The sequence below is a fragment of the Leishmania major genome, chromosome 10, assembly GCF_000002725.2.
Source record: "Leishmania major strain Friedlin complete genome, chromosome 10".
In the NCBI taxonomy this organism is placed as follows: Eukaryota; Euglenozoa; class Kinetoplastea; order Trypanosomatida; family Trypanosomatidae; genus Leishmania; species Leishmania major.
In genome coordinates, this window is record NC_007251.2 from 113,861 (window position 1) to 129,154 (window position 15,294).

Below are 15,294 nucleotides of genomic sequence, written 5' to 3' on the forward strand. Positions count from 1 at the left end.
CGTTCACGTCCGCGTAGCTTGCATCGATAGGGGTGCCGAGGTGTGACGGGAGGGGAGGGGATGGTGAACTGCTAACGCGAGGAGAAAACCACGCCGGACACGGATGTGCCCCTCTCCTTCCGCACCCCTTCCCCTGCCCAGGAGCACGCAGAAGACGACGGACATGATGTTACTGTGGGGTAGAAACCCTCAAGTTCCTCGCACGATCTTTGTCACTTGCTCTCCAATGATCATCGCCTCCCTCTGCCACTCCACGCTCTCGCGCCCCCTCCGCACACCAGGCCTCACCTCACGTGGTGCGCGCGCCCTTGCCTGCTTAACCATCACTGCTCCGTAGCGCACACCCGCACGCATTTCCCACCCACAGACACGCGAGCACAAAGGTGCACGCGTACGCCACCCAAGTCGTGATGCTCGCTGGGCTGCTGCGCGGCATTCGCGCGGCGACGGCGCCGCAGCGGTCGCGCCGCAGGTTTCTACCTCGAATGCGGCAACGCTCGTCCTTCTCTGCCGTCTCCTCCGCTGCCATGTTCAAGAATACCCTCACCACGCAGCGGGCGCAGAAGGGCGACTACGGCTTCAACGTGTTTCACAACTCCAACCCGCAGCACGGCGGCAGCTACGCCCGACACGAGCGACGCATGCGCGAGGACGAAGTGGAGGACTTCTTGAAATCTGTCAAGCACTGGCGGCCTCTGCACGAGGATGTGGCTGACGGTGATCTCGTGGATGACGCGCAGTCGTCGTCGTCGACCTCTGCCCCTGCCGCGGGGCCACCGATGCCGAGGCTCGCGCGCATGGGCGAGGAGGCCATCATGCGCACCTTTCAGTTTGAAACGTTCCGCGAGGCGTACCTTTTCATGGGCCGGGTGTGGGCCTTCTGCTACGGCAGCGACAAGTACCCGCATGTCACGTGGGAGGGGACCGCCCTCACGGTATATCTCTACTCGTCATCCTTTCGAGGCCTCAGCAAGCGCGAGGCGCGCGTGGCGGCGTTCCTGAACGATCAGTACAACATGCTCCGGAAGAGCAAGTGGCAGCAACGCCGCATCGTGGACGGCATTGTGCGACAGTCCGCTGTGGAAGAACTGCTCGGTGAGGAGGTGGCGGCGCATCTTGCGCACCGGGAGACGCTGCGCACAGCGCCACTGCAGGAGGTGCAAGATGGGCCGCGCAGTTGGCGCAGCGCCATCGGGTCGCCGTTGCGCAGCCCCAACAGTGGCAGCGATGGAGCAGGTAGTTCCATGGGAGTGCGCGAAAGTTAAGAAAAAACAGGATGATGGCCCGCACATTCCGCGTCGGAGTCCGCTTGTTTCCGTCTGTCCTCTCTCTGCCACAGTGCGGAGTGCACGTCACACGAGATTGCTCACCGTTTTTGCACGTACTCTCCCTGTATCACTCTTCGTCTCACTGCGTGCCGCAGAAACGCTTGTCTCTCTCCTTCTTCCGTCGTTTGCGAGAGAGTGTTCTGGCGCACTTTCAAAATACAGTCCTGTGCCTTTTCCGGGTGCGTAGTCATCACGTTGACGCACCGAGAAGAGCCACTAGGATGTGAACAGAGCAGCATGACGCCTTTGCATGCCCATACAACACTCATGGTGTGTGTCTGTGCGTGTGCGTGTGTGCCTTAGCTCCGTCGAGCTTGTCCTCGCCCAGGCAAACCGCTGTCGTTGCCGTGCCCCCGTTGTACCCCCCCCTCCCGCCTCTCTCCCCTCTCTCGCTGGTTTTCCGCTGCGGTTTTTCTGTTCTGCCTCTCTCTCGTCACATGCCCGACACACACTTACAGGAACCGCTGCGGCATCGTAACTTTCGAGGAGCCCACCCTACCCGCATCTTCCCCCCTTGCCCATCATCCCATCCCATCCCATCTTGCATACGCGAGCTTGGAGACGACACGCAAGAGGGCGCGTTATCTCTTAGGCACAACACCATCAGACTCGTGTCGCACATCTTCTTGGCGGCTCCTCGGCACCGGACGTCCCTACGTACACACAAGCACAACAGCAGCGAAGGTAAGCACAAATGTCGCGCCCCAATTTCGACGAGCTGCTCCACAGCCCCCCGATTCCCTTCACCCTGAAGATCCTCGGCATTCTTGGCGCCTTCGGTTGTGGCACCTATGTGCTCTTCCTCTTTATGATACACCATTACCATAGTATCCGCTCCTTCGCCGCGCTCCTCTACCTGCTCACATTTTCGATCATCATCCCTTCGGCGGAGTCGGGCTTGCTGAACAGCACGATGCTGGCCGTCTTCGCCCGCTTTCTTATCTCACCGATGGGTCGTGCCTTCCTGTACGTGTTCATGGGCGGGGTGATTCTTGGCATTGGCATCGGTGGCTGGGTGGTGGGCGTGTACCTCTTCGTTGTCGCCATTCTCAACGTGATTGCCGGGTGCTTCCAGTATGCCTAGAAAGGGGCAGCTGTGTGTGGCCTGTCTCAGCGTCGGCAGTGGCGTTGAACGAGGAGCTGTCGGATTCGGTGTGAGGGGGTCCGCGGTGTCCGTATGAGGAGTGGAGGGGGACGTCATGGGAACACCGCGGTAGGGCTGTTCCAGCCATCCTGCCTTCTTAAATGTGGTTTCCTGCGTGTGTCCCACGTACGTTGCTTTCTCTCTCTCTCTCTTCTTCGTTCTCGAGCACCCGTCGTGCGCCACACACACACACACACACACAAACAGAGAGAGAGAGAGATATCTTCGCGATGCCATGAGCTCGCTCGATCAGCCGATTCGTTGTTTCACCGGGGCATCGCCCTTTTCTTCCTTTCCATCGCTTTCCATGTGTCTTTCGAGTTATGCATTTCATTTTTTCTTCTTTGGTGTGTTTGCTCTTGCGCCAAGGAAGTGTACGATTCCGGTGTTGCTACCGTTATGTAGTGCTCCTTGTGCGGAGAATCGCAAAGTTGCCCCCCCCCTCCTCCCTCCCTCCCTCCCTCCCTCTCCCTCCCTCTCTCTCTCTCCAACAGCGTCTATGCCGTCCCAGTGAACTGCAGTAATTTGGCTGTGGGCGCGCCTGCGGATGTGCATGCGGTGTGTGTTGTGCGTGTGTGCGAGAAAGAGAGAGAGAGAGCATGAACGCGCTGAGTACTGCGTCTCCGTTATTATTATTTTGTAGGAGGAGTCGATGTAATGCGTGTAGAACGTTGAGAGAGGTGGGGCGGGCGGGAGGGGAGGGGAGGAGGTTGAGGGGGCTCTGTAGAACTCCTGGTGGCCATTGTGAACTCCATCGACCCCCCCCGCTTCCGTTTACTCGATGTCGTTGCGGCCCCGCCACTGCAGGAACGCTTTTGCAGACTTTGCTAGCACCCTTATCTCTGATTGTCTGCGTATGTACATATATAGGTCCGTGCGCGTGTGTGCGCGCGGTGACTCGCACTCGCCCCCCCCTCCCCCCTCCTCATTCCCTTTCATTTCCCTTCTTCCATGTGTCCCTCTTCCATTCGAATCAGCAGCAGAAACACACACACACACAAGCAAAACCAGCCGACGGGGGTGGCGGCGGAAAGCAACACAACAACAGGAAGCGAGGTGCGCTGTGTGCCCGCTCTGCAATGCCCGCGATGCCCACGGGGACATGAGCTTGAGCAGCAGCAACGACCGTAGCGGGGATGGCCCTTGTGTCCCATGCATGCGTGTGTGCTGATTTGTGGGGCCTGTTGTTGTGTATGTGCATGTATATGTGTATTCTGATCTTCATTGTTTCACCGGCACGTCCTTCTCCCTCGCGTTGTTCTCCACCGATTCACCCACTTGGGCACCCGCGCCGCTTGCCCACACCACCATACTCACACGTGCACATGTCTGCCCCCCCCCTTATCCCCGCCAAGCATGCATCTGCCCATGGTTCCTCGCGTGCCGTAGACTCGCGGCGACCCTAACGGAGCACCCCTCTGTCTTTCTCTCTCTCCTCACACCCTACTACCTCGGCGGCTTCTCTTTTTCCTTAACCCCCTCCCTCCCTCCCCCCACCACCACTACCACCACCACCTCTCGCTCTCCTTTTCCAAAGAGAGCGAAGACGTGTGAAGCTCTGCCCCTGGGTGTGCGCGGCTGTGCGTGCCGCTCTCCATTCTGCACGACTCCCGTCACGTAGTGCGTGCGCCCGATCATTGTTTTCATCGCGGTTCGCCTCTGTAAACCCCAGCTAACGGGGTGTTTTCCCCCTTTTTGTCCGCCAATCGCCATAAGTAGCGCCTGTGCGTGGGCGTGTGCGCGTGTGTCTGTGTCTGTGTGCACCGACGGTAACTACTCACACACGGACGCATACACGCGTCGGCAAGCTGCGTGCACCATCGGACTTTGCGTCAAGGGCACAAGCAACAACGGCTGTTGAGCTGTGGTAGAATGCCTTCTTCTTCCGTTCAAGACACGTCCGCCTCAGCGCTAGACGGCGAGGGGGCGCACGTGGCGTGTCGTGCACGCTCCTCGTCCTCCACGGCTTCCTCTGCGAGAAGCCGCAGCAGCAATCGTGCCAGGAGCAGCGGCATGCGCCGTGCGTCGTCTCCGCCGGCAACCCCCGCCATCGCCGGCGCCACCGCATCAGTGCTCACAAAAGACGTGAAGAAGAAGAGGCGACACAAGAAGGCACGCCAGGACGAGGATGCGGCGAGGGAGGCGACGAGGCCGCCGCCGCAGTTACCGCAACTGCGCCAGCCCCACCTGCTGCACGGTGCCCCTGCCGCGCCAAGTCTTCTGCAGCAGCGCTTCTCTGAGGTGGAACTGCAGTTCCAGCTCGAGCAAGACCGCGCTCAGCGCTCAGCGCTTGCCCCACGCGACATCGCCAACCTCATTCTCTGGAGCGTGCCGGCGCCCGTCCCGATCATCGAGTCGCCGCGTATTTTCTTTATTAAAAACAAGTCGAGGGTGCGCAACACCGTTGTCATCTATGTGAATGGCTGGTCGTATGATGAGATGCTCTGCACCGGCGTTGGCCTCCCGCGAGCGCACGGTGAGGCACAGTGCGGCGGCGCTCCTCGAGAGCGAGCCGCCCCGTCGCCCTCGCCGGACGCAATGGGCAACGCCACAGGTCACACCGCGGAGAGCGCCGCGCCGGCAGCGAGCGCGACGAGCGGTGACGATGACTCGGCGGCGCACTGGAACGAGAGGCTTTGCAGTGCTCTGCTAAGTCCAGTGCGAGAGGGCCGATGCTGGGCGCGCCCAGGTCGTGGAACGGGTTGTGCTGGTGGAGTGCAGTACTGCCCTCTCTTTATCCCGAGCACCTGCAACGAGCTGGAAAAGGACCTGTGGTGGCGCAACGACGCGCCGCGCCGACCGGGACCCTCTTCGGCCGCCTCGTCCTCAGCGTTGAATCGCTGGGGCCCGAACCGCAGCCGCGGGGGTGAGGGTGGGGACAGGGACGTGGCGGATCTCCACCTCACGAGTCCTGCCGTTAAGGATGCCCGTGGCGTCGGCAGCATGTTCCAGCAGGCAATGCAGGTGCACGCGAAGGATTCGGGCGTCGGCGACTGCGCAGCCTCCGCGGAGAGATCGCCAAAGGCCGCGTCGGCACCGGCAGCGGACTCGCCCACCATCGCATCGGACGCCTTCCAGCAGCATCAGCACCTCTGGCAGGATCGGACCCTTCTTCAGCAGTACGCCTTGCACCTCCCGGAGCACACGGCCGAGATGCAGGAGTTGGGCTTCACTGTTGCGCCTCCGCAAGAATCGGCGGCCGCCGTGCATGCAGACGGCAGCAGCGCCGAGGCGGACGTCAAGGAAACGGCTCTGCCGAAGGGAAACGAGGAGGGAGGAGCGCAGGATGTGTGGGTGAGCTTCGCAGCGCCTTCCACGACGGCAACGACAGACAGCACCGCATCGACAACGCCATTGGTGACGGTTGTCGCGCTTGACTGCGAGATGGTGGAGGTCGAGGGCGGTGAGAGTGCGCTAGCTCGAGCGACGCTGATCGACGTGCTGACCGGCAAGGTTGTGCTGGACCTGCTGGTCAAACCACATCAGCGCATTACAGACTACCGCACTCGCTTCAGCGGCATTGACGCGGCGACGCTCCAGCCCGTGTCCACCACCCTTGCGGACTGTCAACACGCACTACAGCGCATTATCGACACGCACACCTTCGTGGTCGGGCACAGCCTTGAGAACGACTTCAAGGCATGCAAGTGCGTTCCGAACTGCTACGTGCTCGACACAACGTGGTTGTTCCCGCATCCGGCGGGACTGCCCTACAAGAACGCCCTACGTTTTCTCGCCCAGCGTTACCTTCAGCGGCGCATTCAGCACGGCTCGCACGACAGTGTCATTGATGCCTTGGTAAGCGCTGAGCTGACGCAGCTGAAGCTCATCAACGGCCCGTCTTTCGGCATGCGACCGCGGGTGAGCGTCTTGGGCCTCATCACCGAAGCGGCTGGCAGCGCCCCCGATGGTGTGAGCGCGGGGGAGGGGCCGGAAAAGACGACGGAGGCGGGATTCGATGCTCAGCTTCATCTATTCGACGATGCCGTGACGCTGACCTCCCTCCTCCCCGCCCCGCAGAAGTACGACGCCGCCTCTGCAGCTCAGGCCGAGGCGAGCGGTGGCACGGTGTCAGGTGCGCCTCGATCGTCTTCAGCAAGCTCAGGTCGTATTGATGCTGTCCCCGTGCGCCATGACGAGGACGGGATGCGCAAAGCCGTGCGTGCGCTGCAGCGCCGCGCAAGTCAGCAGGCCCGTGAAGTCGCCGTCGCTGCCAACGACATGGATGGCGAGACGGCCACGACACAGAGGCCAAGCTTCTCTCTGTTCTGGGTTCAGCTGACACAGGCGAAGGTGGATGTCGTTCTGCCGCCTGCACAGCCACCCACGCCCTCGGCTGAGGTGGAAGCGGAAGAGGAAAGCGAGACCGCCGAGAGAGCGGCGCACGCTGGGCACGGCGGCAGCCGTGACACGGCCTCTGCGCACACGGCAGCGCAGTTCCGCAGGGTGCACGACACGAACCGACGTGTGCTGCGCATCATCGAGGCCTGCCCGGATGAGACGCTCATCGTCGTGCTGGCGGGCCGCTGCGATGGGGAGGCCGGAGGAAACCACTTCTCGCGAGCGCAGGGTACATGCTTTGCATTCGTGAAGGACAGCAGTGCACCTGGTCCGCGTCCGGAGGAGCTGACCAAGCTGACCGACGAGAACAACGTGAGCGCACTGCCGCGCGCGTCAGCAGGGGGCGCTGCCGTGGATAACATACCGCTGCAGGATGCGAGCGCGCTTTCGACGGCTGCGGTGCCGCATTCTGTTGACAGGGAGACTGCCATGGTGGAGCACACACCTCTCGCCTGCCAGCAGCAGTAAGCCGCCGCCTTTGGAGGAAGACCAGCGTTTCGTGCGCGTGTGCGTGTGAGGGGACATCCGAAGCGCTCTGTGGCGCGTACACCCCCCCCCCGTGTCTCGCTCCCCCCCCCTTGGTGTTTTCTACCTCGTGAGGCGGGTGACGGCTGATCTTTTCCCTCAGCGAGGTGGTGAGGGCACAAGTCTGCACGCGAGAACATGCTCATAAAACAGCGGCAAAAAAAGAGTCGATGGTGACGGTGCCAGCGCGACACGGCGCCTCATCTGCCGAGTTGGAGACGGGGGAGGAAGTCTCGCCCACTCCCACCCCCAACCCTCTTGCATGCGTGTCCTTCCGTTAATGCTGGTTGCGCTGCTCCTTCTCGCGTTCTCAATCACGGCGTGTGTGTCACGGTGGCCGGCAACGGACGCATATGTTTGAGTATACGTTGTCATGCCCCCCCCTCTCCCCCTACCCTCGCGATCCGTGTCGGGCCACCACCACTACCAGCCGAGCCTTCGCTTCATGTCCTCCTTCCTTGCTCATCATCTTCTCTATCTGCTATCCCACTCTGCCCCTCCCCCTTCCCGACGGTGTGCGCTACCACCGCCGCCCTCTCTCCAGAGACGTATGCAGAGGTAGGATACGGCCTGGCCAGCACACCTGCACGGAAGCGGAAAAGGTAGCGCGCATCTGCACGCTCACAGACAACACCAGGAGAGGCACAAAAGAAGTGTCGCGACGACCCCCCCCCTCGTCCCCACCCGGTTTTCGGAGCTCGTCACACGCACACACACGCACCTGCACCTTATCACACTCTCGGCACGTCTGTATATATATATATATATTGTTTTGTTCTCCCGCAGACGTGCGTCGGCTGACGGGTTTGCCCTTGCCGCGCCCCCGTGTCTCCCCTTTCCAGGGCACTCCTTCCCTATCCTGATCAACGGCGGCCTGTGTGCCATGCTGGGGAATCGTCCACCGCGTGGGTGGGCTGCATCACCGACCGCCATCATCGCTAGCAGCAGCGATGGCGCCACGGTTAATGTGGGCAAAGCATACGCTCTCTCGTTACACGTGGAGAAGACCGCTGCAGGAAGCCCGTTGCCCCTGCCAGCGATCACTTCCTTGGGCAGCGGGGCGGCATCGAGGGGTGGTGGCAAGGACTCGGCCGTTCACGGCAGCGATGGTGCTGTTGCCCGCGGCCCTGCTTCGCCTTTCCCCACAAGCCCATCAGTCAGTGTTGGTCTTCGAACGGCGAAGGCCGCAGCGAGCGGAGGCGGCTTCTCATCGTCAGCAGCCACATCGACGCTGCCTTTGCCACGCAGCGATGAGGAGGTGACGCAGTACGTGCTGTACGATGGGCTGCCCCAGATCGGTCCCGCCGCGCGCCGTGCTCAGAAGCGGCAGAGCGAGGCGTATTATCAGTTCCAGCACCGCATTCACGAGCGCACCGAGTCCGCACACGCGTTGGTGCTCTCCGCGAACCCGCTGTCGCTCTCCGTGATGGCCTCTCAGCTGCGCATGTACCGCTGGCGCGTGACGCAGGCGCAGACGCTCACGGAGGCCACCTCCATCTTGCAGGACTATGTGATCGACACGGCAAGGCACGGCTACCGCGTGCGCCGTCGTGCGCCGCCTCCATTCGGGCAGAGCCGCTACGCGCACGGTCGCGGGCGTGCTGCGCTGAAGCGGAGGGCACAGGCGGAGCTGGAGAGGTTGTCTGGCGTCCAGCCCGCGGCAGAAAACAGCGCTGGTGTGTCCATAGATGGAGCGCGCGTGGGCAGGGGGATTAGTGCGGCCCCGCGACACCCCAAGGACAGAGGTGCCTCCGACAGCCGCGCAGCAGAAGTAGCGGAGGGGGAAGAGGAGGAGGAGCTGGACGAGGCAGCCTTCGAGGATGACGCTGAGAGTGCACTGCCGCCGCCGCCGCCCGACACGCTACCGCGTTTGGTTCTCGTCGACACCTTCACCCATGAGGACCTTGGCGACATTGCCCGCCACGTGCGCTTCGTTGACCAGGAGCACGGGCTGGAGATGCTGCTCGTGCTGCTGCTTCCCGGTGAAGCCGGGACAATGACGGCATCGATGCAGGGCGCCGGCTGCGTCATAACGCCGACGCATCAAATGACGATGGAGGATGCCTACGCGGTCGGCTACGACCTTGTGCTGGCGCACAACATGGACCATCTGCTTGTTGACTTCTTCACGAGCGAGTTTGTGTCATCGGTGGGACGGTGGCGCAACGACGTGCGCTCGAAGGCGGCGGTGGGCAACTACATGAGCCTGCGAAGCGTGCTGCTCGGCGGGCTGGACACGGCCGCCCTTCAGCGCCTCATCTGGGATGACCGGATCGACGACACCGGAGTGCTGGAGCTGCTAGGAGCGCAGTCGCTCTCCACGCAGGGCGGAACTCAACGGTACGGCGCGGCTACTCGGCATCTGTTGCAGCAGCAGGGAACCGCCGCCGAGGCCGAGGCTCCGGCCAAGCGATACGGCAGCGGAGCCAGTCGCTCCAGCCGCGGCGACTCTGGCGAGTCCGACGCCGACCTCGCGCAGAGTGTCAATGAGTCGATTCTGCTCACGGGCGTGCCGCGGCTGCGCAATCGCCCAACGAGCGTGGCGCACTTCGGCGTTCGCTTGCCGGCACAGCAATGCGCAGTGCATGAGCCCCTTTCGAGCTTCTCCACTAAAAGAGACGTCTTTTCGAGCGTGATGGCGCAGCCGGCGGGTGCACGGCAGTCACAGCGTCGTCGTCACGGTCAGGCCAGCGGCGCCAAGGACTTGGAGTGTGACGCAGACAACAATGATGACGCGTTAAAACACCAGCAGCGCCTCCTGCAAGGGGCACTAGAAACGGAACTGGGACGCTTGCTTGCCGAGAACGAAGGCAAGCAGGCCTCCATCGACGCCATGCAAGAGGAGGTGGAGCGGCTGCAGCGCACTGTGACCGTCCTCCGACGGCACCAGCGCGGAGCCCCTAGCGCGAGCGGCGACGGCTCCAACGCGAACCAGATATCAGAGCCTTCCGAAAGCGGCTCGATGATTCACCTTAGCAAGCAGCAGCAGATCTTCATCCTCAAGGAGCGGCTGGAGGCGGCGAACGACCGGATTGCGGCCCTGCTGAGAGGTGGGCGGCTCAGCGGCGTCCCCCCGTCTCCCCGTCGGCGTGGCGGGGGCCGGGGCGGCAGCTTGAGCCGGCGCCCCCGCGGTAGCAGCGCGTCGGGGGGCCCAAGGACTCCAACTAAGACGCCGAGCCCGACTGCGTATTCCGCGTTTCTCACGAAGGTCACTGTGCAGGAGGCGGAGCAAATGGCGGCGCTGGACTCTGATGCCAACGCCTCGCTCGATCAGCTGGAGCTTCACCGTCAGGAGCTGATCGCCGCCGCCAACAATACCGCCGGCCAAACGGCCGCGGGCCAGAAGCAGCGCAGAGAGCGCGAGGCGGTGAACCAGGTAATTCACTCTCTCCAACTTGAGCTTCAGCAGCTGCAGGGGCGCCTGGACGACACCCGCCCCGGTAGCAGCCGGGCGGAGGCGGAGGGCTGTGAAGGTCTGCAGGCGCGCATGGCGAGCCGCTTGCAGTCTGCGCTGGAAGTGATGGAGGCGCAGAAAGTGCGCATCCGGCATCTGGAGGAGCTGCGGCAGATGGATCAGCTGCTGCACACCACTTTCAGCCGAGAAGGTTCGAAGGGCCGGAAGAAGGGTGCCGGACGCAGCACCGAGTCCATCTCGGGCGTGTCCGGCGGCTCAGACGAGGCGGACCACGAACACGGAAGCAGCAGCTTCAGCGCAGACGAGGAGGGCGACGCTTTCGCAAGCGCGCGCGGCACCGCTCGGGGTCGCAGGGTGCGGCAGGCGCGCGCCAAGGGCAAGAAGGCAGCCAAGTCTCGCTTCGGGGTAGAACTCGTGTCGGCTGGCAAGAAGGGGGCGGCTGGTGGTGGTGGTGGAGTGGCGCCGTCGAGGGGCGTCACCAAGGGAGGCCTCGATGCGGCTGAAGACGCCGAGAGTGACAGCGCCCAGAAGATGGACATGGAGGAGGTCGCAGCGCGACGCACGGAGGCCGCCGTACACGACGCTGTGACCTCTCTCCAGCGCACACACCGACGGCAGCTCGCTGCTCTCGTCCAGACATGCAAGATGCAACTTGCCCGGGTGGCGCTGAAACTGCAGAAGCCCTCCACCAGTGCATATACAGCGCTGCTGCGGGAGGAGCTCTCCCGTGCCCTGTGTGAGCAGCGCGCTGCGTGGATGCGTCTGCGATGCACGCTGAGAGACCTGACCCCTGACCAGTACGACGCAACGCTCGCGGAGCGAGCCTCATCCTCGGCGGCAGAGACGCCGCTTCTCATCTCTCTGCGCGTCACGCCGACGCCAGAACCCGAGGCGACGGACAGCGGTGCGGCTCTCCGTGCTCGCGATGATGCGAATATGGTCCCGCTCGGTGCGGTGACGGACCCTCACGTGCAATCCACGGCTGCGAACATCGCGCGCGAGTACGCGGCGTACGGTTTACGCATCGCGTACGTGTCCAGCGAGCTCCAACGTGTGGAACAGCACATGATGGACTCGTCAAGGCACCTGCCAGAGTTCGCACCCGCAGCAATGCCTGCCGTTGCGGACACCCCACCGGAGCAGCAGCTGCTCTCCGTTTACCAGGCAGCCAAGGCTCGCGTGCAGGAAACGGTCGACACCTGCGGGCCAATTCAAGAGTACCTCGAGGCCGTGCAGGCAGAGCTGGCCATCGAGCAGCAGTTTCGCCCCTGGTGTGACGTGAATAGCGAGCAGCTCTTCAGTGCAGCGAGCACGGCGCTCGTGCCGTCCACGCTGTCCATTGGCGCATCCATGTCCGGCTCGGCCGCCGCTTACGACCACACCCTACATAACACACACTCCTCAACGGTGTCCACGACCGCCGACCAGCTGGTGCTGCTGGCGGACGTGGATGCGAGCATGCGTGACGTCGCGGACGTGTATGCCACGATGCTGCGCGCACTGACGCCGAAGGGCAGCGAAGCTGCTATGAGCATATCCACCACCAGCAGTGGAAGCATCAGCCGCCACCACGCCTCACCCCCGGCCCGCGTCAGCAAGAAGCGCGACTCCAAGAAACGTAGGCAGTCTGCAGTCTCACCGACGCAGCCAAAACCGGCAGCTTTGCAGCGCCGATTCGTGGCCAAGGCAGCCGACAAGAGGTCCAGCTTCTCCCCGGATGAGTCGGACTCGCTTCTGCCTCTTCGCGGCCCGGCTGGGTTCACTGTTGAGGAAGCTCTGGACGCGCTGCCGATCCAGCCAGATGACGTGGCCTGCTATCAGGGCCAGCTAGGGGCCATCGACATCTCCGAAGGAGTGCACAGTGCCGCGCAACAGCGGCTGTACAAGTTCATCCTTCGCGCCTACCAGCAGCACTGCATTCATCCGGTGCACATGGCGGCAGTGGAGTCAGCTCTGAGTTTGCCGCTGCTGGGCGACCGCGGCAGCGGAATCTCGAATGACGTCTCGAGAGAGTCGTCTGCCTCGGCGAGCGAGGCGCTGGTAGATCTAATGTCGGCTCAGGCGACTGCCGTGCACGCGCAGCATCGCGAGATAATGGCGCTGCTGGAACTCATTGCCCCTACGATGACGCAAGCAGTACGCACGCTCACGAAGGGGCTGCAACGAGTGCAACACCTGCTGGATCACGAGGATGACAGTGCGGCCTTCGCTGAGGCTTTCAACGGAACCGGTCCACCGTGCACCTCGCCGGTGTTCTTAACCGCCGTGGATGCAGCAGTTCTTGGGTGCGTCGTCGATGAGCTGCGGTGGCGAGAGTGGCGGTACTCTCTGCTTCAAAGCAAGAAGGACGGTACGGACTCCTCTGACCCCGCGCCATTTCCGACTGCGGGCGCAACCCCTAGCGAGCTGCTTAGGGCGCTGATCCTGGCGCGCCGCGGCAGGAGTGGTGGTGGCCGCAGAGCTACCCCTACCGCGGACGGTGGTGCTGACCTGGAGGATGCCCGGACCATCGGGCACTACGCGGCCTTCTGCGCTGCGCGAGAGCGAGCCGCTTGCAACGCTTACTCAAACCAGGGCTCATCTGTGCCCGGGCCCAGTGAGTCGCTGTCGTCTGAGGCAGAGGACCTGTTCCACTTGACGGACGCCCCGCCGATGCTGGTGGTGCCGAGCAAATCGCGCGGCATCATCAGCGCCTTGGCGGCGACTGGCGGCGACAACGCCGATGTGGGCCTCACGGTTGCCCACGAGCTGGCGGCGCTCTTTAGCACGCGTCGTCAGCAGGATGCCCATGGCGACGACGACAAGGCCGCAGCCCTGCTCGAGGAGATCTACCTCGGCGATGGTGAATACGGCGGAGCGGGCGTGCTTGGCGGAGACTCGAACACGGAGGCGATGCACAGTATCCGGCGAGAGCTGGAGTACCTGCAAGCGGCGAAGCAGCAGCGCATGTGGGAACTCATGATGCGGTTCGAGTTGCAGAAGGAGCGCTGCGCCGGTAAAACGGACGGCAGCGGACGCCTGGTGTCCAAGTTTGGCACTGCCAGTGCGCGCGGTGCCGAGGACCGCGCCTCGTTGCCCTCCATCGACCCCGACCGTCTCGACTTCGAGGTAAAGTCTGGAAGTGCTGCCTGGTACGGGATGGAGGCTGCAAAGCGTGTGCACAACATTCTGCGCCGCCGCGCGCGTCCTGATCAGATCATCGTCGGTGGCGGCCCGCACGGCGGCAGCGTCGGCATTGAACTCAGTCGCCGCACCGCGCAGCCGGGGTCAAGCACAGCAGGCAGCAGTAAGACGGGCAATTTCGGCGGTGCCGGGGCTGCCCCTGGCTGTGGTGTGTTGGGCCAGGAGGACGAGGGCTACGTAGACTCGTCTGCTGACGAGGCAGCGTTGTTCACCCTCGGTCCTTATGCGTCGCATCAGCGGTCCGGTTGCAGCACTGGGCGGGCTACCCCGTCGACGGTGCGCCTTCCTCCCCTGCGCCAGCATTTGCTGTCCCGTGCGCAGCAGGGTCGCGACGGTCTCGCCGGCCACGGCGGCAACACCACGCTGATGGCAGGCGTGGGGTACTTGTCGCCACGCGATGTCATAAGTCTGAACGCGTACGGGAGCATGACCCCCGGTGGCGCGTACGACTACGCAGGCGCCACCGAACCTCTCCACGCCGCCGGTAGCCTTACCGAGCAGGTGCTGGCGTACCGAGAAGCGCTGATGCGCTCTGCCGGCCGCGTTGTGCCCATGCCGTTCACCGCCTACGCCAACGGGGATCCGTACTGCTTGCCACTCTCGACATGGCCAGCGTCATCGGGGAAGGTCGGCGCGGCTGGCAGCGGCCGCTACGACCCGCTAGACCGCCAACTGCCTTCGCCGGTGCCGCTGCCGGATTTGACTGCGTGGGTTTACGGAGTCCCTGAGGGGTACGCCTCGTCGCTCCTGCAGCAGCAGCACACTGGCTCTCATCAGCGGCAGAACATGGCCCTCTTCATGCCCCGCTACGGCTGCTCCCCGCTTGCCGAGGTTGAGGGGCGTCAGCGCGCGTGTATGGCGTCGGCGGTGCCACCGTCACTGAGTCGCGGCCGCAGCTTTCCGGCTGGTGCCCCCACCTACTCCACGCCCGCTGCCCTTGCTGCGCAGCGACTACAGGCAATGCTCAGCGTGTCCATGCGTGACCCGTCTGTCGCCGCCGTTCCTGCCGCCACGGAAGCCGCCACCACCGGAAGCCGCGGGGCGCTTCCGACGACGCGAGGTCGTGCTTATCCTGTGCACTCGCGGCGGAGCGACGGGGCCGCGACAGCACAGCCGCGTTCACCCGCGCCGCCTTTGACGAAACGGGCTCTGGCCAGCGCAAGCGCCGGCGTCGACGGCGCTGCGCCCTCTTCGGAGACCGACGGAAGAACGGCTGGGGAGGGCGAAGTCAGTGAGCCAAACTACGAGTCTTTCGTTTTTGACGAGAAAGACTTGAACCCCCTTGCAGAGACGCTGGGGCCCGCGAAGGGCAGCTCCTCCTGAGCAGGGATGGGTGACGTGGCCGCAAGCGCGAGGAA

The 15,294-nt window shown here is 63.5% G+C and overlaps 4 protein-coding genes across 4 annotated transcripts; all 4 read left to right on the forward strand.

Moving 5' to 3' along the window:
• Positions 1–485: 485 nt before the first annotated feature.
• On the forward strand, positions 486–1,265 carry LMJF_10_0250 (conserved hypothetical protein; the record flags this gene model as incomplete). Its single annotated transcript, XM_001681305.1, has 1 exon — positions 486–1,265. One exon carries the CDS (start codon positions 486–488, stop codon positions 1,263–1,265), a length of 780 nt encoding a protein of 259 aa, XP_001681357.1.
• Positions 1,266–2,022: 757 nt separating this feature from the next.
• Positions 2,023–2,412, forward strand: LMJF_10_0260 (conserved hypothetical protein; the record flags this gene model as incomplete). The annotated part of the gene is made up of 1 exon (XM_001681306.1): positions 2,023–2,412. The coding sequence occupies one exon, from the start codon at positions 2,023–2,025 to the stop codon at positions 2,410–2,412; it is 390 nt and encodes a 129-aa protein (XP_001681358.1).
• A 2,073-nt stretch (positions 2,413–4,485) lies between these two features.
• LMJF_10_0270 (conserved hypothetical protein) lies at positions 4,486–7,281 on the forward strand (the record flags this gene model as incomplete). Its single annotated transcript, XM_001681307.1, has 1 exon — positions 4,486–7,281. One exon carries the CDS (start codon positions 4,486–4,488, stop codon positions 7,279–7,281), a length of 2,796 nt encoding a protein of 931 aa, XP_001681359.1.
• A 940-nt stretch (positions 7,282–8,221) lies between these two features.
• Positions 8,222–15,259, forward strand: LMJF_10_0280 (conserved hypothetical protein; the record flags this gene model as incomplete). Its single annotated transcript, XM_001681308.1, has 1 exon — positions 8,222–15,259. The coding sequence occupies one exon, from the start codon at positions 8,222–8,224 to the stop codon at positions 15,257–15,259; it is 7,038 nt and encodes a 2,345-aa protein (XP_001681360.1).
• Positions 15,260–15,294: the final 35 nt, after the last annotated feature.